Source organism: Podarcis pityusensis, assembly GCF_964106645.2.
Source record: "Podarcis pityusensis genome assembly, chromosome: 4".
In the NCBI taxonomy this organism is placed as follows: Eukaryota; Metazoa; Chordata; class Lepidosauria; order Squamata; family Lacertidae; genus Podarcis; species Podarcis pityusensis.
This window is the reverse complement of record NC_138027.1, coordinates 36,300,145-36,321,777: the sequence shown is the minus strand read 5'-3', so window position 1 is coordinate 36,321,777 and position 21,633 is coordinate 36,300,145. Positions and strand designations below refer to the sequence as shown.

The 21,633-nt window shown below is 40.7% G+C and overlaps 1 protein-coding gene across 5 annotated transcripts in view; it reads right to left on the bottom strand.

Annotated features, from left to right (window-relative positions):
• Nucleotides 1–2,623: 2,623 nt before the first annotated feature.
• Nucleotides 2,624–21,633, bottom strand: part of ALCAM (activated leukocyte cell adhesion molecule) — a 122,193-nt gene continuing 103,183 nt past the window's right edge. For 2 of the 5 annotated variants that reach the window (XM_081002707.1, XM_081002706.1), the window contains 4 exons: nt 19,245–19,362; nt 13,366–13,422; nt 6,194–6,307; nt 2,624–4,879 (listed from right to left, as the gene is read on the bottom strand). In XM_081002707.1, the coding sequence (XP_080858833.1) occupies nt 6,220–6,307; nt 13,366–13,422; nt 19,245–19,362 (263 nt within the window). In that variant the 3' untranslated portion in view covers nt 2,624–4,879; nt 6,194–6,219. The remainder of the gene's footprint in view (nt 4,880–6,193; nt 6,308–13,365; nt 13,423–19,244; nt 19,363–21,633) is intronic. The other 3 variants (XM_081002709.1, XM_081002708.1, XR_013985311.1) reach the window with 2 other exon arrangements.

The following is a 21,633-nucleotide window of genomic DNA, read 5'->3' as shown; positions in this document are numbered from 1 at the left end:
TTAACCTGAGGTACCACTTTAGCTAATGGGGCCTCCTGCTGCCACGTGGTTTCTGTTCTCATCTTGAGGTAAAGTTCTTAACCCGAGGAATTATTTCTGGGTTAGCGGAGTCTGTAACCTGAAGTGTCTGTAACCTGAAGCGTCTGTAACCCGAGGTACCACTGTATATAACTTTCTTCTCCTGTTTAAGGGATATAACCTTGGCCACAGGATCCAGGTTGCAAGGAAGTCTGTTATATTTGTAATGTAACCTGGCCTTCACAAGCCACAATAGCAACAGCTGAGGATACATATAGAATATTTAGTCACTTTTCTTGTTGAAGAATATCATTGCCACACTGTCTACACTGGTGGGCCAAAATCTGCTTGCAGTCCAACCTACTTTGTGCCACCTTTTCCAAAGGTCTCAGTTGACATGTTGCTGCTTAGGCCCTCTGAAACCTGGGAGTGAGGAACTATCTCCCTCCTAGGCAGAGCTCCAAAGAAACTATCACCCAATCCCACTTAAACTTGCAGCACTATTAACATTTAGTACAACCTGCTGTTAGCAGCTCTGAGTCTGTGGAATGTAGCAGAATATAAATAATATAAAACTTAATTATAATAAAAGCCACATGGGTTTCTGTGCCTTTAAAACTTGCATAGGTGGGGAAATTGGACCAGCTGCAACTTCTCCCATCACTTCAGTTTTTATGGGGAAATCCCATAATCTGGATCAAAGAGAAATAACTCAAAGACCACTCGGGCTTGTAATGAATACAGACAGTGTTTTGTTAAAAGCAAATACAATCGATACTTGTGGATACACAATTTCACAGTTCTTGCCAGAGTTATTGGAGACTGATGGGAGGAGGGCAATCAAAATTAGCCCTGTTGCCAGGCATCCCTGGGGAAGAGTCTGATTAACCATAGATTGATCCAATACATTAAGGATACAGGATGCAAAGGGGGAGCAGATAGACGCAAAAGCAGCATGGATCAAAACGACATCTTTAGTGTGGCCATAGGCTTATATGGAATACTACTATGTTCTGCAACAAAATGGTGTAGTGTGGTGTGTTCCTGTTCAGCGTTACAGCTAATCCATCAGTGCTGCCTTCTAGGACACTATTCCATTCACTCTATATTTCTCTCTTGACAGGCTCAGCCCCTCACACTACTACTACTTCTTCTTCTTCTTCTCCTCCTCCTCCTCCTCCCCCTCCTCCTCCTCCTCCATTTTTCACTTCTCCAAAACCAGCTGACCACTCTCTCTCGCACCATTTTGGCTATGTAAGGAGCAGAATTTGGAACACCGAGTTTGCTTTTAGTAGATACAATGCCATTGTGTAGGCTGCCCTGAGAAAAGGTGCAAAATGCAGTAGATTAGAGAGTGAGCTAGATAAAGGCACTAAATTATTGAGCCATCTATTTTTGAAAAAGGCTGAAATCCTGTTCAGGCCTTATGTCCAAGCAAGATGTAGCACTCTAGCTAGGAGCCTGAGGCCCTGCTCCCAAAGGCTGTATATGCTTGAACAAGGAACAAGCTGTGTAAGGAGCCTTGGGTGGCACATGGCGCCCATTTCATCAACATCTGTGTCTGCTGAGCCCCTAACTTTCCTGCTTCAAAAGTCTGGAGGGGGCTTCTATGCCCATTCGTTTCAACATGAGTAGAATTTGCTGCACAATTGGGAAGCTTGCTTTGTCTGGGTTTCTGGTTGCAGGGAGAGTTCTACTCTCATTCAAGCAGAAGTGGGTAGAAAGCATTGGGGACAGTGAGGCTGATTTGCATGGCATACCCAGTCTCACTCCCATTGTGAATATTTCCTGTTCCTGTATGGAGCTCGAGTGACGACAGTTGGTAAGTTGGAGGTTGTAACCTGGTTCAAGTGATTCAAAGTCACTTTCCTAATAGAGAGGAAGCCTCACAGCCCCATTTTTAGCTTTGTGCCCCATTTCATTGCCCTGTGTGGTGTAGTGGTTAAGAGCAGTGGACTCGTAATCTGGTGAACTGGGTTCGCTTCCCTGCTTCTCCACATGCAGTTGCTGGGTGACCTTGGGCTAGTCACACGTCTTTGAAGTCTCTCAGCCTCACTCACCTCACAGAGTGTTTGTTGTGGGGGAGGAAGGGAAAGGAGATTGTTAGCCATTTTGAGACTGCTTAGGGTAGTGATAAAGTGGGATATCAAATCCAAACTCTTCTTCTGTACTTCCAAGGCCTAATCCATTCTCTTCCTCCTGTCGCTCCAAACCCGCCTACTTGCAAATGTGGTACTTCCTTTTCCTACAATCTTTTTAATAACTGCATTTAACATTGCCCATTTTAAAGTTTCTTAATTTTTAACAATTTTTTCCCTTGTCATCTGTTACCACTTACAAACAGCAAATGCCTCGTCTGAGCATTTACCCTGTCTTCTGTCCATGAGTCAGACTCAGTCTTTAATCACAGAATGAAAGGGAAGTCAAAGAAGCCATTTTCCATCCAGCCATAGTTGCATGCATGCATGCATGCAATATCAAAACACACTGCTCTACTGCCCCAATTAAATCGGGACATCCCGTTTTGGAGCACTGAGTAACCAAATTACTGAGCTATTTCATGCAGGTATGAATATCCCACTTGAACTGAAATGTCAGACAGGAATGTGAAAACATACTTCACTTTTATTGTCTTTCAGGCATGAATTGCAACAATTAATTTGTACTGTTGATTCCTGAAACATGTCTGATGTCAACAGTGAAGAAACACCCCCCAAGAATTACATTGGAATGGCCAGTAGAAATTCAAAAGGTGAGAGTTTGGTTTCCCAAAATGACACTGGATGCAGAAGTTGAGCACTTTCATTTTTTGGTGTCCACTCTTTTCAAGTCTGGTCAGTTGCATGGCTCTCTTACAGATCAGGAGAGATCCTTTTGTTAATGGGACTACTTTTGTATCCTTATGTTTCATAAAACTTAAAAGACATGATATTGCAGTGCAAGTCTTTTCCCTTTACTGTACTCACACCAATTGAATCTTCTCTTATAAGCAATGATGTCTTCACGCCAAAACAAAATTATATATAATCTTTTTTTGTGTGTGTTCACATTTTATTTTGGAAAACAGGTGCTTAAAAATTTTAGAATTTTTTTAAAACAAAACAAAATTCTAAAAAAAAAAAGAAAAGAAAAAGGAGAAAGAAAAAAAACAAACCACAGTATTTACAAAGACATCATAAATGGCTTTGCCATGCAAAACAAATGACTTTGGTTTTATCCCCCTTTTAACTTTGGTTTAAACATTGACCAAGATTAATTTTTTTGTTCCCCTGCCAAATAAAGCCTTAACCAATGCAGAGAGGACTTTAACAGTTTTTTTCTGTAATATTTTATACAGTATTGAATTTATAGGACATTTCATGTATTTAATCCATGCCAGTACACTACAGGAAGCTTTTATTTAAGACATCAGTCACTACTGCCCAGACATTTAACATTTTACAAATTTACAACAGTGTTTTTCCCCCCTAAGTGGCAAAATACATTTCCTAATTTCCATCTCCATTTTTCTTCTTCTTAAACTCCCCACAATCTACAGAATCTTCCTGTTTTCCTGGCTCGTAAATCTGTAAACAGAAACTTCCATTCCAGTAATATTTTCCTGCCGTTATCAAAAATTATCTAGCACATTCTCCCAGATGCTATTATTCCGCTAAAAGAGCACTGCTAAATACTGCTGTCTATTTGCCCCGATCTATTCAAATGTTTCTTTTTATGCTAACTTTCTAAAAAAATTCTCAAGCATAAAACAGGTTTATAAAGTTACAATCTTGAATGTAACTAAAGATACATAGATTTCATTTCATTGTTACAATTTCATGTACTTTTTTTGATAAATTATGTACCAGTTAAAAACACTAAAATTATCTCAAGGTGCAATATCTGTAGTGTAGTTAACAAAAACGCACACACACAAAAATATATATTCTATTTTGTGGAAAAATGCAGCTTTGATATGACCACTTAAAAAAACCCAAAAACTTCCAATTTCAACTGATCTTTTTTTCTTTTAAAATAAAAAGATAGATAATATTTAAGGCAGTGGATAACAAAAATATTTCAGAACTAATTCTTAATTTCAGTCATTCACACTATATATCATGGAATTGCAATAACAATTAGTTTTCCAGAATGCTATCAATAAAAAGATTTTCCTGTCTAAAAAAGACTTGTTAGTAGGACATCTGTATACATGACAACATGAATCTTGTTTAATACCTTACTCTCCTTTTGTAAATTATATACATGTCCTTTGTAGTTGAGCAGGTGTTCATTATTTCAAAAACCGGTTAGTTTGCTTTTACTTATTTTTTTTACAGATTTATTCCCCCCTTTTTCCTTTAGTGGTTATTGAAAAACATAGAGAGAAGTGTCTCATTTTCCCATAAGGCAATCTTATAAATTAGATACTTGCTGTGCAAAGTAAGAGCTTTACTGATAGCAATCAGAATTAGAAATGTACCTCTTTAAAGGGTGCAAAAAACAATGGAAATAAAAACATTACACTATACATCAGATTACCAGCGACTCCCAGAACAAAGCCTTACAGTGTATAAAAATAGCTACGTAAAAAATTTACATAAAGGCAAACCAAAAGAAATCTTCAGTGCAGACATTTACAAAAAAAGAAAAAAAAAGAAAAAAGATATTCAAACAGAACACAAACTTGTGACCTATTATCACGGCTGCCGCCAAAATTAGTTTTGCTGATATTTTTGTAAGCTTGAGATAACTGTGTAAATTCCTCCGAAAACTTGATAGAATGATCTGTGTAATACTTGAACCATGAATAGCTGTCATGTCTTTGTATATATCTTAAATACAATCCATGTTCATGCTTCAGTTGGTCTATGTTTATTCTCTGAAAATGAGAAAAAACAAGGTCAGTCAAGATGAACTTATATGTTGATGATAATACACAAATGGGGGGGGCGAGGCGAGGGATATTAGTTTTCCCACATAAAATGCATGCCATAAAAATAAAAAAGGAAGAAATAAATGAAGGCTACCATAGAACACCGTGAAACGCACAACAATGAAGAGTGCATTATAATTCGCCAGCAAGTCTTAATTTTTTTTTCCAAAATCATAAATGGTTTTGAATCTCTCGACTGACTTTTGAAAAGTTACAAAGGTGCCATGACAGTGCTGAGCAAGCCCTCGGTCAGTGCTGGCCCTGTTGCCCGAGGCTCTGTTCCTGAGGCTTTCCTAAACATTGACTGCCTTCTCTTTTTTGCCTTAGCTCTTTGTCTTATCTTGCATACAATTAAAGCATCCTTCCCCCACCCCACCCCCAATATTGGTAACTGTAGATTGTAAAGTGTGCTAGAAATTGCAGCTCTGTAAGCGGTAGACTACACTTAGCCCAGGATGTACTTTTAATGTACACAGTCTAACTCTTGAGTCTTGGTCCCAGTGTTACTCATTCTGAAATGTTTCCAGATTATTTTTTTTGGACCAAAAAACTATTCATACTTTGCTTCTGGAGAGTGCTAGCACAGGGCTTCTGAAAAGAAAGTCTCTTCACAGTGGTACAGAACTGCCATCAGAACAAACCCAGTCCAACTTACTGCTTTGAAGCAGCACAACCTACCTGTAATCTGTCATGGCTAGATATTCTTTGGAACGTTTGTCCTTCGAGAAAAAGATTAAACAAATAGCACTGAGCCCCTGGTGTACAGAGACATATAGATAAATTGCAGTGATTGGTGATGGACAGAGTGGCCTGTTTGAACCAGGAGTTCATATCCAGTCAAAACAGGCACACTGGTTGACCTAGAAGACATCCAGGAGTTTATACTTAGCCCTGGAGTTGCTTCCATTATTTTAGTGAACAGTGTGTGTTATTTTAGTGAACAGTGTGGTGCTAAAGTGTTTAGAGGTCTTGGGAAGTCCAAGATAGATTCTATTGATAACAGATTCTATTGATAACAATTGATAAGATACTATTGATAACAGTTTGTCTCTTGGTGAGGTGATAACCGTTGTCTGTTTTCCAAATACCACCACAGAAAGCCCCAAGCAACTGAAAGCGTTTCTGAAGGCCTTCCAAATGTTGAGCAGATAAACCTAGATGTGTAAATAGTACAAACACTTCAGCAATGCAGAGACTAAAAGCCATTCAAATCATATACAGAGTACAGATAGACGACATTATGAAGTTGTTCACACCTACCTGGAATGGTGGTGACTGACAAGTTCTCAAGCTTCCGATTTGTGATTGTTTTCTTCTAACTTTTTGTTTTCCTCTATATTTCCAAGGTCTTTATCTACATGTTTTGAGGCTGACCTAAAATGCAAATAAAAGTAGTGTGACATCTTGCTTTGTTATTACCCTTTGTTGCATCAATGAACAATGTTTCCTGCTTTTCAAGAGAGAGGATTCTTACAGTTCAGCTATCAATACATGAACATTACTACGCTAGCAAATGAAACAGCTTAATGTAGTGAACTGTGCCATAACATCACGTACGCTTAGTGTGAATTGAGTTTAAAATTTCTGCCACCCTCATTTATAATCTACACATGGACTGAGCTATGCTTGCTTTAATAACTTGTACTTCTTCATACAAATTCATTAGCAAGATTTTCTTCATGTTTCCTCCAGAAGGTGTTGCTGCTAGCATCAAAGTGGTTTTTATCAACATGGCAACCCCTCCTTGTGCATTAAAAACCTTTTTGAAGTTTAAATCATACAGTGGAAAAAATAATAATGAATGAGGACTTGCAAAACACTTTAAAAAAGAATACACACCCTTTTCTAAACTAGCTTTTGCACAAGAAGTAAATTTGTGTGTGGGATTTCTATTCATTATGCATGATAGCTACTGGGAACAGGGAAAAAAACCTAGGGCCCATTTCATATAACTGGAGTCTCCATGTGGCTTCATATGGATAGAATACCTTGTCTGCCTGTACAGGTCTCCACATGACCGTTTCTACAAGACAAGGTTTGCACCATAATACCTTTTCCCCACGGCCATATTTAAGCAACGATACTAAACACACTTATTAGGAAGCAAATCCCACTGAACACAGCAGAACTTTCTTCTGAGTAGGGGTCCTCTGCCACTACAATACATAGTTCTAATCTTTTACCAGCCTATGCCCTCTTATCTCCTTGTCTTCTCCCACCCTGTGGCAGCTCACTTGATTGGGTGTTTGCTTTTCTAAAGAGGAAACCAAATGTTTCCAAAGCGGAACCTTGGTTCTCAAATGCCTTGGTATTTGAACATTTCAGCTTCCAAACGCCGAAAACCCGGAAGTAAGTGCTCCAGTTTTCGAGCGTTTTTTGGAAGCCGAACGTCTGATGTGGTTGTTGGCTATTGTTTCTGGGGTGCCTGCGCCAATCGTACGCCACACCTTGGTTTTCGAACATTTCGGAAGTCAAAAGGACTTCCAAAATTAATTACATTCGAGAATCAAGGTACGACTGTATCCTTGTGCTGAGGTGACCCAGGCTTTTCCTGCAGGGATCAGTGCAATCCCGTTTGGGCTTGTGAGTGTCTGACAGAGTATACCTGACACTCGCAAGCCCCCATGCCTGGAAATGCCTTGAATATTCAAGAGAAAAAGGAGGCATGACTCACTCAAACCAGAAGGTGCCCTTTTTATAAAGGTAGATGTATTAATTGAGTGCAGGAACAGGGTAGCTTAAACATAATGCCATACAAAAGTTTTCATTACATGTGAGAGCAGCTTTCAGAGTCTGGTGAAGTGAAAGACCTCCTGTATTAGTGTGATAACATTTTAAAGACTTGGGCTTTAAAATGTAAATGCACAAATCCATATAAGTGATACAAGCAAAATCCCTTGTGTCAAAGGCAGCTTAACACCTGCACACCTCTTATGCAGAAAAAAGAGTTGTGACTGCAGATGCTCAACATGGCCTTGGGTGAGAAGGCTGAAGTGGCTTAACTTTTCAAATGCACAGCATACAGAGAGCAGCATATACAAGCATGCTGCAAAGTAGGCTGTAAGTGTTCTGCCTAATGGTTAAACCCACCAACAACCAGAATTTGCAGGATGCATTTTAACATTTCCAAGACTAGGCAGAGTGTGATGTTTTCATTTTCTTTCTCTGTTACCACTTTATTCTACAAAAGGATGGTTTCCTAGGTTCTTTTTGTGCTGATTCTATCTCTGAGTGGTGCTTTCATCATGCAGAGAGGATAAAAACATGCAAAGTCAGGTGGCTTTATCTTCTTCCACCAACATATTTCTGCTGCTTTTTCTTGGCACTGTGATAGTGGTGCTTATTGTGCTTTGCATGTTCCCTGTGGTATTCTCACCACGTAGACCAAACCAGCACAAAGGTGAAGGGATGAAGCTGCTCCCTGTGGGAACAACAGGAACAGAGAATCTATTTATGACAACTGGGGAAGTGAAAGGAATAGGGACTAATTTCAGAAACAAAAAAAAATTGAATTCCCAAGTCCTGTTATGCCTTTGTTCTACACCATCCATGGTCACATGTCAAAACTCCTGCCTTAAAGTTAAGGTTTGCCTTAACCACTGCAGCCTCTTTATGCCCAGCAATAAGCTAGGAGCTTAGGATTCAAAAGGAGGCAACATTACTGCCTCCTACTAGTTTTTTATCATGCTGGATTTTTATATTGGAGTTGGATAGCAATTTTCAAATGACTCATTAATGCAATGGCTGTCCTTGTAAATGGGCTCCACTTAAGGGACTTGCATAAGGTCCTTAGTGGGAGGGGAGCAGCAAATAGGACCTCAGGTATCTGAAAAGCCTGGCAAGCTTTTCTTGAAGGGCCATTTACTCTCAATTGAAAACAACTAGGTGGGACTAATATTGCATCATACTAAATAAGTGGTATGGTAAAGTGCAAAGCCTCAAAATAATGCTCAGGCTATAAACAGTTATCAAAAGAAACAGTATGTCCACTATGTTTCAGCATACTGTCTTCTGCGGGAGAATAATAAATTTGTTTGTGGTGGTGATTTATTGAAAGCAATGTTGTGTCTATTCCCAGCACTGGGTAGTAATAAATGAATCTTTGTTGATCATTTATTTGTAGATGGACTCCACTCTGTGCAGGTCGCTGAGTACCCCCCCCCCCCAATCTGCTCCTGAAGGTCCGTGAATCCTCCAGAGAAGCTTCTGAGCGTATGCAGGAAAGAGAGAATGGGGAAGCCCTCTTGTCCAAGCAGAAGTCCTTTCTGCCGGTGGACAATCACTGGTGGATGATACTGTTTAGAGACTCTGCCTATTTCCTGTCCTCCATTCCACTTCGGCTCATTTCTTCCTTTTTCTGCTACAACCCTGGGATTTAATCAGGTGTGAAAGCATGGGAGGATGTCTGTGCTGTGCTTGTAATGGGTTACTATGTGCTTTTCCTTTATACAAGTATTATTTGTTCATGTTTTGCTTGTTTCTTATCATACTATAATCTATCTAACTGATAGCTATTACTCTATTGGAGATGTCTGTTTCAGGAAGTTAGCTGATGCCATTGCCTCAATCATCCCCAATAATGGATATGTCATCTCAGAGATTTTGTTTGCTAGCAAGAGCTTGGATAATGCACTGAAGTGGGCTTTCAATAAAAATGGCAGAAAATTGGAGTTGGGTATATGAAATGCAGGAAATGAAACAGTGGGTACATTTCTGATATGCTCCTTATAAACAAACTTAGGATATAGTTTTCTATTTTGGACATGTGCAGAGAGAAATGGTTCTATGAGCCGTTCCTCACAGATTCTGCATAATCTGATAAAAACTCATCACTATTCATTACTTGAAATTAGGAAAAGAGAATGAGCTGTAACAGAAAGCAATGGCCAACGGCAATGATTTTAAATGAGTAAATGCTGAAAAGGTTGTTTTTAAGTTTCAAGCTGCCCCACTCCCATCTCCACAGCAATGACACCAAACTTTCTATAAACTATTATTACAGATAATGCTTGTAAAGGACAGAAAGGGACATGGCAACATACTCCATTATGGGTACTCAACAACAACAGAAAAGCAGTAAGTTTGCACCTCCTAATCTCTACAGAAAAGGCACATTTGCGTTAACCTATCTTTATCTGTCAATTATTGCTACAATATCCAGGCTACAGAGATTAGCTGGACAGAAAAATGAGTCATTCTAATAATATACTTAAGCAACCCCCCTAGGATACTAATGAAATGTGTCATGAGGTTTGAGAAGTTAGCCTTTGTAAAAATATAGCACTTGGGAGATTTTACTAGATAAAGTACCTAGGACAGAAGTTATCTATCTCTGACTATGTAATTTGGTTACATTAAGGGACATTAAAGGTTAAGGCTCAATATGCCTTTTTCTGGTTTTCCTTCTGTTGTCACACAAAAAAGTAGTATTTCCACAAAAGTTTTCTTGTCATCGACAGGTCTTGTGAGTGGGGTGGGGGGAAGGAATTTATCCAAGTTATAAATGCCCCTTCTGAAACATAACTCTTCCCAATTCACAGGGTTAACATGCTTACTGTGGTGGTGCTTTATTATTATTATTATTATTATTATTATTATTATTCAGGAAGGAAGGAAGGGGGTCTGTGGCACCAACAGGCACAGCAAAGGAACTTTCCAATTGCCATTCTGCCCCCTTCCATCCCTATCTCATGCCTATGGAATGGAAGATGAAACAGCTATTTATTGTAAAATATTTATAGGCTGCTTTTCTGATTCTAGGTGGCTCATGGGATAAAATAATAATAATAAAAGACATGTACAATACAAGATACAAAACAAGATAATTTTGGACAAGTTATACATAGATATTCAATGTGTCATTCCAAAGGAATTCAGGGAAGTGTGCATGTCTGTGTCATGGGGGGGGGGGGGAGAGAAGAAGAAGAAGAGTTTGGACTTGATATCCTGCCTTTCACTCCCCTTAAGGAGTCTCCAAGCGGCTAACAATCTCCTTTCCCTCCCCCCCCAACAAACACTCTGTGAGGTGAGTGCGGCTGGGAGACTTCAGAGAAGTGTGACTAGCCCAAGGTCACCCAGCAGCTGCATGTGGAGGAGCGGGGAAGCGAACCCGGTTCACCAGATTACGAGTCCACCACACTTAACCACTACACCACACTGGCTGGTAGTTGCTGGATGAGAGGCCACAAGCTGTCTTCTGCTGCCGCTACACATAAAGCAGGAAGATTAGATCCTATGCATGTAAATGAAGTCAAGCATGTTCCTGGGACATTGCCACTTCCCCTGGCCCCGATATTGTGTCCGGCTGAGGGACCTAAATTCATATTCCCCTGAAAAATCTTTGCAATCCCAGCCCCATACAACACCACTGGCATTGTTATATGCATCAGTGTTAAATCTACCATCAGCCCCAAATAATACCACTAAACTGAAAAATTACACATAAACTGTGATTCTGGTACCTAAACCTCTCCAGTTTGGTGTTTTGGTTGGCATATTCCACAACAGGTTTTTGACACAATAATAGTGCATTAATGAAGGATTTAATTCTGCTTCATCAGTTGTTCTGCAATTCTTCTCCAATGATACCACATTATTGCTGTCTGGTGGGGGTGACAAATTATCTCCCCTCTCCAAAAAATAACAACAAAAAAACCCAACATTTGTGGTACAAAAAGGATTTCAGCAGGAAATCCCAATGCTTCTGAGGGGGATTCGCTTCTAGATAAGTATGATTAGCACTGCAGGTGATGTTTTTAGTATGGAAGAAAAGCATGAACATTAAACATGTTTCTTTTTTGAAACACATTGGGATAGTTATATGAACCTGTTGAAAAGTAGCAATGGGGATGCTTTAGACTTCAATTCCCATCACCCAAGAACATTGGCTATGGTGGCTGAGTTGATGGGAGTTGTAGTCCAACAACATCTGCAAGTTTATGTGACGCTTATGAACTTAAGAAGATCAGAGTGTGGTTAAACTGCCTCACTATTTTATATATCATTCACTTGCTCAGCAGGTCTCTCTCTGTATCATTAGCATCATTTGAAATATATTTTACTGAGATAAAGGTAAAGGGACCCCTGACCATTAGGTCCAGTCACGGACGACTCTGGGGTTGCGGAGCTCATCTCGCTTTACTGGCCGAGGGAGCCAGCGTACAGCTTCCGGGTCATGTGGCCAGCATGACTAAGCTGCTTCTGGTGAACCAGAGCAGCGCACGGAAACGCTGTTTACCTTCCCGCTGGAGTGGTACCTATTTATCTACTTGCACTTTGACGTGCTTTCGAACTGCTAGCTTGGCAGGAGCAGGGACTGAGCAACGGGAGCTCACCCCGTCGCAGGGATTTGAACCACCGACCTTTTGATCAGCAAGCCCTAGGCTCTGTGGTTTAGATCACAGCGCCACCTGTGTCCCTACTGAGATACAGCAATTAACTTAGATGCCAGGTGAATGGCTCCAAGGCCTTTCTGTGCATTTTGTGATAAAAGTAGCTGCAGTTCGGTTTTCGGCCAGGCATTCCCCACAACCCCCATCATCCCAATATATTCTAAAATTAATTTGAACCAGCTCCTGTCCTAATGTAACCTACTTCCAGTCTGTTCCAGCTATGGCCTGGATAAAATGTTGAGTTCAATTTATGTGTACATACACATGAAAAACAAGCATTTCTGAAGGAAGAATGACCTGTATTCTTAGTATTATTACATTTCATTGGGTGAGATGATCTGTAAATTAAGATGCCTGTCTAGACAACACCTGACTGCTGCCTACACAGGGAATTTCTTCGTACCTCATTTATATTATAGGTTTGACACTTAACCTTTTAAATAAACATGCAGACAGAAACAGAGATGTAGAAGGGTAGGCCTTCAGCATTTCATTCATACAGAATTGGTTAATGTATGCCCACCCACCATTTGGTTTAAGAGTGCATATAAGCCCTATATGCTGCTAATATGGTCATGTGTAAAATCAACACCCAAGGGGGGACAGGACCATGCTGAAAACCTTTGCACCACAGGGTATACACATATACAGTACAAACATCTGGAGGAGGGTTCTGTCCTGTTTACAGCTGTTCACATGAAGGCTTCCATCTGACCTAGAACCCTGCATGATCAGTGTTCTAGGCTGGGTAGAAGACTTAGTGCATGCAGCTGTTTGTAACACATCAGGGGAGGGGCTGATCAGTGTTGCCCCACGATCCATTTGTGTGTTGATTTTATACACAAGTGTAACATCCGAATAGGGCGAATGTCTACTATGAGCACCATAACTATACCCTTAAGGGAACCATATTCAATATTTGTTTTCAGATTAAAATCTGAGCATCTGTCAGGGTCACATATCAAGTTCTTGCTACAGGGGTATGACAAGACAATAGAGATTCTACAAACCACAACACACATAAAGAAGTAACTTTCTTGCCTCGGGAGGGTTTGAATGTTCTGTGCTGCTTCCTTCTGAGACTCTCCGTTGACATCCCTTTGGGGACAGAGATCATGTGAATAATTGTTCAATGGTGGGTTCAAAAACTGTTTGAGAAGGGGAGCCTATATGGACACCAAAATTTGTAACTGATAGAGTGTGCCAGGAAAGATTTCCAAAATGGATAGCATTTCCATCACTTTGGGCATTTGCTTCTAATCCTTCATTTTATTAAATAAATATGCCCCTGCTCTTTGCACAGAAAGCAGCAACAATGATTTATACTAAGAGATAGTTATGCTGAAAATAGAATACTGCCTGCAGTGATAATTCAAGTTATTAGGCTTTATTCAAAAGTGACAGGTATAGTAATTATCTATAATTTAACAACAAATAATTTCACTTAGTTCCCAACATAATCTGTCTAAGCTCTGTTAGCTTCATTATCTGCTTTAAGCATCTTGAAAATAAACCAATTGTTCCTTTTCTTATTTAGTCTGAGCAACTGACAACCTTGTTTGGTGTTCTTTTGGACTTTGTTGCAGTCAACTGCGCAAAGAAAAGGCCAATACTGCTGTTTCTTTTGCTACAATACAACACTGGAAGCCATGGCAGCATTTGGATTGCAGTGAGTGTCTACAGCTTGAACTGTTGCAATCGGGCACAGATCTAGTCCTATAGCTAAAGAGCCCAGCAAAGCAATGGAGACAGAAGGTGGCGGAGCTGACAATTTTCAGACATTTAAGAAAAGGAATCTGGAAGACAGAACCTGAAATGAAAGGAGAATGGGCTATTTGAGAGACAGTATCCAAGTAATCTCAGCATGTTGAAAGGAAACTGAGACAAAGACCAACTAATTACTGGCTGTTATAGATGATGGAGACCCCCAAACCAGGTTCTGGAGCTAAAAGAGTAGATTGTGAGGGCAAGGAAAGTCTGAGACACCTGAGTTATAGTGAGAGTGGCTAACACAAGAGCCACTAACCTCATAATATGTAGTTAAAACACAACATGTGACAATTCTATGTTTCTTTGATTCTATGATCATGTCTGACATTTTGATTTGTTGGAAGCCACCCAGAATGGCTGGGGCAAGCCAGTCTGATGAATGGAATAATAATTATCCCTGCCTTCCACAAACAACAGCCAATGAAGGGCAGTAATGGTCAGAGAAAGGGTAATTTGATAATTTCATACCACACACTTTTTTGACTGCACATTAGTGGGTGTATGTAGTACCGTTAGCATACCTGTAGCCCAAGAACCTGACCTCAGAAAGGTGATACGCAGTCATGTAGGTTTGTAATTATAGGGTAGTAATCTTAAAGCTAGTATTAATTGAGAGGAGGAACATTAGGCATAGGGAGATAGTTCCCTAGAATAGGAATATGCACTTTAAACAGGGATAGGGAATCTCTGGTCCTCTAGAAGTTGTTGGGATTTCAGCTCCCATCAGCACCAGCCAGCCGAACCAATGGGAATTGTAGTCCAGCAACATCAGAAGGAAAACAGGTTCCCCCATCCTTGGTTAAAAAGGAGTTCCTACATCTCTATAGCTGCAGCTGTTTGTCAAGTTCCTTTAGGGACATAGAAACGTGCCTCACACTGAGTCAGACCTGTGTCCATTTAGCCTTTTGCCTACACTGACTAGCAGAAGCTCTCCTGGGTTCCAGACAAGAGTCTTTTTCCAGTCCTACCTGGAGATACTGGGGATTGAGCCTGGGAACTCCTGCAGGCAAAGTGGGTGATCTACCACTGAGATATGGCCCTTCCCCTTGGCTAACAAACTGGCTTCCCCCTCTGCTACTTGCAAAACAAGGCACTTGTTATGTTTCAAAGAAGCAGGATGAAATGCAGTGTGGAAACCAGAGAAAAGGCCAGATTTGATTTGGCTGCAATTTTAGAAAGAAAATCCTGGAATGTAATTTAATTTTGGCATGCAAATTAAATAAGCTCCTTGCGGCAAAGATCTAGTCATTCTTCTACTTGCGTCATTTCCTTCTATCCTGCTCTCCACCTATATTACATAGATTATTTGCTGGATGAATAGTTCAAGCATCTTCAACACAGAGTGCACAGACAGACCCTATGTGAGTAGTGCATGTACTTATGTAGGTTTAGCTCTAAAGCATAAATCAATGCATAAAGAAGAGGCACAGAGCTAGCAGGCATGAACCCAGTCCCCTCCTCCCTGTGATTCTACCTATATTTGTGCTTGGAAAAGGGCTAGTCTCACTCATGCTCCATCTAATGAAGACAACGGAGGAATTCAGGCAATTGGATGGGACGAAAAAGGGTCCAAATAGGCAAGGGAAGCGCCATACTTTTGACAGTGGCTCTTCAAGGTTTCAGGTGAGGGACATTCCCAGAGCTACCTGGAGATGTCAGGGGTTGAATATGAGCCCCGCTCCATGCAAAGCAGAAGCCACAGCATCCACAATACAGTGGTGCCTCGCAAGACGAAATTAATCCGTTCCGCGAGTCTCTTCGTCTTGCGGTTTTTTTCATCTTGAGAAGCACGGCTATTAGCGGCTTAGCGGCTATTAGCGGCTTAGCGGCTTAGCGGCTATTAACGGCTTAGCGGCTATTAACGGCTTAGCGGCTTTAAGAAAAAGGAAACAAACTCGCAAGAACTCGCAAGACGTTTCGTCTTGCGAAGCAAGCCCATAGGGAAATTCGTCTTGCGGAACGACTCAAAAAACGGAAAACTCTTTCGTCTAGCGAGTTTTTCGTCTTGCGAGGCATTCGTCTTGCGGGGCACCACTGTAATACTCTCTGCTCTAATAAGATATCACACTTCCCTCCGCTCTTCGCTGAGTAACAATCTGCTGATGTGTTGGTATAAGGAGAATGGTGTAGAGATATGAGTTATATAACAGAAGGTGGGGAAAAACAACAACCTTGCAATAGGTAGGTTAACGTGAGGTGGAGCTTTGAATCAAACTGTGGTTTTGCAGCAGCTAGATTCAAAAGCACGGCAGTGGTGGAAGCGGCAGGAGATTCCGGCCAAACCAAGACTCCATATTGGGTGCAGTCCACCCATTACAGAACCCATGGTAAACAACTGTGGAAAGTAGCCTTCAGAAAGGTAGTTCCTGTGGGAAGACTCCAAACTTCCAATGCCCCTCCAAGCCATATTCCTGAAAAGGTAAAAGATAAAGGACCCCTGGATGGTTAAATCCAGTCAAAGGCGACAATGGGGTATGGTGCCCATCTCACTTTCAGGCCAAGGGAGCCGGCATTTGTTCACAGATAGCTTTCCGGGTCATGCGGCAAGCATGATTAAATCACTACTGGCACACAGAGGACCGTGACGAGTGCCAGAGTGCATGGAAACACCATTTACCTTCCTGCCTCAGCAGCAACTATCTACTTGCACTGCTATGCTTTCTAACTACTAGGTTAGCAGAAGCTTGGACAGAGCAACAGGAGCTCTCCCTGTCACATGGATTCAAACTGCTGACCTATCAATCGGCAAGCCCAAGAGGCTCAGTGGTTTAGACCACAGTGGGAGTACCCAAATGCAAGGCGGGTCATCATTGAATTTAAATTTCTAGACCCCATTTCAACAACATGTAAGAGAAATTCCATGTGTCCTTTTCAACAACATGTAAAAGAGATTCAGGTAGGTAGCCATGTTGGTCTGACGCAGTTGAGATGAATAAAAAAATTGCCCAGTAGCACCTTAGAGACCAACTAAGTTTGTTCTGGTTATAAGCACATGAAAGCTTATACCCAGAACAAACTTAGTTGATCTTTAAGGTGCTACTGGACAATTTTTTTAATTTATGTAAGAGAGTGTCCATGTGTGCTTTTCTCACTGATGACAAACCCGTTTTTCTCTAAAAAACTAACAAACCCAAGCTTAACTAGAAGATCACCCTAGTTAGGATGTTTTAAGAAGTAATTGTTCACTTGCAGTAAGTGAGAGCCATTCATATTATCAAAACTGAACTTGTAGAAGAGGACTTAGTTTTCAAATAAGTACAGTGGTACCTTGGGTTACATATGCTTCAGGTTACACACTCTGCTAACCCAGAAATAGTGCTTCGGGTTAAGAACTTTGCTTCAGGATAAGAACAGAAATCGGGCTCCGGCGGCGCGGCAGCAGCAGTAGGCCCCATTAGTTAAAGGGGTGCTTCAGGTTAAGAACAGTTTCAGGTTAAGAATGGACCTCCGGAACGAATTAAGTACTTAACCTGAGGTACTACTGTAAATAGTTGAAACATATTCTACTGACATTGCTCTGAGAGCTTATCTTGATGCATTATATACACAGCTCCTAACAACAGAAGTTCTCATACACTGAAAATACAACTTCCATGATATTAATTATACCACATTATATTACCTGAAACTGTATTGTTTTTAATATAGCACTTACCTATGGAGAAAGTATCTGAACAAGCAACCATCTCCTACCCCACACCTGCTCATTCCTTCTTAGAATTACATGAGAGGCAAGCCTAACTTGCTGTAAGGTTCGTGCCTCCAGTAAGCTCATGTGCACTAAGGCTCAACTAAGCAACCAAATGACAATCCATTTACATTCTGATTGATTAAAGCTAATGTGAAGTTCCATGGAGAACTATTATTCTTATGAGATGTGATGCATGCCATTGTGTGATGAAAGCTTCAAATGCTGAGACTATCATGGAATAACTGTAATCTTTACATGACCAATGAGGTTATCTAAATCCATCTTAACAGTCATTTAAAAGCATTCTGCTTTCTATCCTCAGTCATCATGTAATGTTTCAGGCTATCAAGGGATGACTGTATTCGTGTATATAATGTAGTGGACTAAGCTTCCATTCTCATTTTTGCATATTTCATAACTAGCGTGCTTGCCCTACATCCATATCAAGGAGTCTGAGTTTTCTAAAGCTGTACTTATAAAAGTGACAGTTTTGTTTCATATTTATTGGTATGTATAAAAGCTAGTTTTCAGCATCCCCCCTTCCTCCAGCATAACAAATAAACAGAACAATGGGAAAAGCTATGCAGATGAAAAATTGGGATTTATGTAAACTGTAGGAGTTGGCTTGGTTTCAAGAGCACCTGTTGAATTTTATGTCTGGGAGATAGGGGAGTGGGGACACAACCTGTCTGCCACCTTAGGTTAGGGGTGGGGGACTTGTGGCCTGCTAAATGTTGTTGAACTGTAACTCCCAGAAGCTCCAGCCAGTGTGAAGAATTGTCAGAGATGATGGCTGCTGTAGCCCAACATATGGGGAGGGGGCAAGCAATGTTCCCTGTCTTTGCCTTGGACACTGGGCTTATGAGAGGCAGGCAGATGGTTTAATCTCTACCCCAGTCTCCAAGTGTATCTATTTATCCTACATGAGTGTTCAATCTGCACCTTAGCTTTAAATGGCTTGGGACCCAGGTACGTGAGAACCAAGTCCCATAACAACTTGCCCATGCCTTTAGGTCATCTGCTGGTGCCCTTCCATATGTCTCCTCTGTCAGAAGTAAAATGGGTGGCAACTAGAGAGAGGGAATTGTCAGCTCTGTGGCAGCCTGGCTTTAGAATGTGCTTTCCTCAGGAGGCTTGTTTGGAAGCCATGTTGTATTCTTTTAGGCAGCAGTCAAAATCTACACAGGCACCTAAAGTTCTTTTTACTGCTGACTCATCCTTGTCTGTGTTTTAGTGTATTTGTATTCTGTTCACCTTGCAAACCACCATGGGATCAATTCTGATGAAGAGCCATATCAAAATGTTTAAAATAAATGAACATACAGAAGGCCATGGATTGGGTGATCACATCCACACTCCTATCTATGTTTTCTGAATGCTATATAAAGTAAATTTGGCAAAGAGAGTGTATCTTTTATAAAATATAAAATGTTAAAGAATTTTATCAGCGAAGTCTTACTTTGATTTCTTCATGTATAGCCAGTAAGCAACACCAGCAATCAGAGCTGCTAGAAGAAGACCAACCACGATTCCCACTATTAGCTTTGCCTGGTCATTAACATTTTCCCTATTATCATCTAAAACAAAAGAAGAAAACGATGATGGAGTGTTTTGATCAAACAAAGTATGGAAAACTGACTACAGATTATACATATCCCAAAGTGTTTCTAAACTAGAAAAGTTGATCGAAAAAGAGCATTATGATAGCATGCACATTTTATGGTACTGACAGTGATTTAACTGGCTGCAATCCTTAACCCATTTTATTTCAGGGACCACTCCTAAAGTTTCATCAAACTTTTACAGATAACTGCAGTCTACTAACTGTAAAAAGACCTGTGGTTTAGAAGCAATTTTTTTTAAAAAAAAATCCAGAATCCTCTCTTTCCCGATTTGCCAATGTTTGGCAAATATGGAGAGACTTATTTAAAGCATTTTTACTCCGCTCTTAGCTGAAAAGGGACTGCCAGAGCAGGTTACAAATATCAACAATAAGGGGGTCATGACACAATAGGAAAAGGGGTTGGGGAGGGGGTAGGAAAAAACCAAACTCAGGCACTAGTTCATTGTTAGAGAGTTCTAGAAGCAAGAAGCTGGAATGGAATGAGTTCAAGGAGAGGAGGAGCTGAATGTTACTAGTATCTCAGTTGAGCCAATGGAGAAGCCATGCAGTGTATGTTCTCTCTCTACTATGGCATGATGGAATGACTGCTGTTAGGTGACAGTTAAGGGAGGAGCCTGATGGAATGGATAAAAAGTAAAGAAGCATTCTGCAAAAACAGAGATGTGAACAGGAGCACATGAAAACTTGTTTGATCTGAATATTCTCTTCCCTCACCTTTTTTCTGCAGTCTGGAAGTGTCTGTGCCAAAGAGTTCTACCCTTAGGCTTTGGGGCACATTCAGAATTAAGGGAAAGTGCCATTATTAAATACTTGCTGTGGGTGGCATCACCTATCATGAAATGGCTGCTGTGCCCAGAATCAATCAGAAATGGACAATCAATAACTTGTATGGATATTATTACATGGGAAGCCCATTCTCAAACAGCCATCAAATTAAAGATTGCTTTGGTCACAGATCCAGTCTCCACCAGTGCAGCTATGACACAAAAAACATGGATCTAATTACAGCCCCACCCCCCCATCATGATTCTCACACAGGATACTAAAACGTCCCACCATCAAAGCACAGAACACGTCAAGGGACAAAGTGGTTATGTATGATACATTTCCTGGGTTTGTCTCTCTAAAAATATTGAGCATCCAGAAGGATCCACGCCTTAGGTTCCATCTGCTGTGCTGGCAAGCACTGGCGATGTTGGCAAGCACTGGATCAGTGGCTTTTAGTGTGCAGACCACATACGTCAATTTCAGCTTTAAATCTGATGGCGGTTCTGAGACAATGCCGTGCAAAATAATTTTAGAGGAATTCTACAGGTTGTGTGTGTCTCAGATGCTTGCTCACTCTGTATGTGGGTGCTTTCTGTCCAAGAATGTGTCTGTGACATTTCCTGACTCTCTGTTTAGGGTATCTGTGCATTTTTTGCATTATGAGGTGCTTTTTGTGAGCATGAGGTGCTTCATGTATGTGTGTGTGCTTTTGCTGCCACACTGTTGCCTCACTTTCCCTCATCTCAGGACGTACTCATCTGCGCACGCAGCATTTCGACATTGAGCATGGGATCTGAATAGGCTGTACATTTTGGGGAATACAAGACGGCCTTTGCTTATTGAAGTCAGGAGATGAGGGCCATCATTCAGAAGCACCACTACTGTTTGGTTCTGAATAGAGGAAAAAAATGCTTCTAGAACACAGGAGATTGATCTTTGGACAGTTCTACAGACTGCAGATTTCTTAGACCTTAGAGTAGCAGCACCTTAGAAACTTCTAGTGAATGAATTTTGATGTTGGAACTTAGGATCATAAAAAACTGCCTTATATGGACTCATAGACTATTGGTCTGTGTCTAATTCATTATTGTTTATACTGACTGCCAACAGATAGAAGTCTCTTCCAGACCTCACTGGATATGCTGTGGACTGAACATATATATGACTTTCTACATACAAAGGCAAAGCTCCACTAGTGAGCTATGGCTTTAGGAACTTGTATCCCTGGACAAATCTGACAAATCTATGTTGTTGCTGGCAATGTTGTTGTCATTGTTCTCACTGACCACAGATAGATTATGAATTACCAGGATTCAACTTCCTTCTAACCCTGGGTGGTATTTAACCAGGTTTCACTCAGAGTGGACCCACTGAAATTAATGGGTGGAATTAAATGTTAGATCCCTTGATCAATGTGTATGCTGGAGTCAATAAACAGGCTAGGAAGGGATGCCCA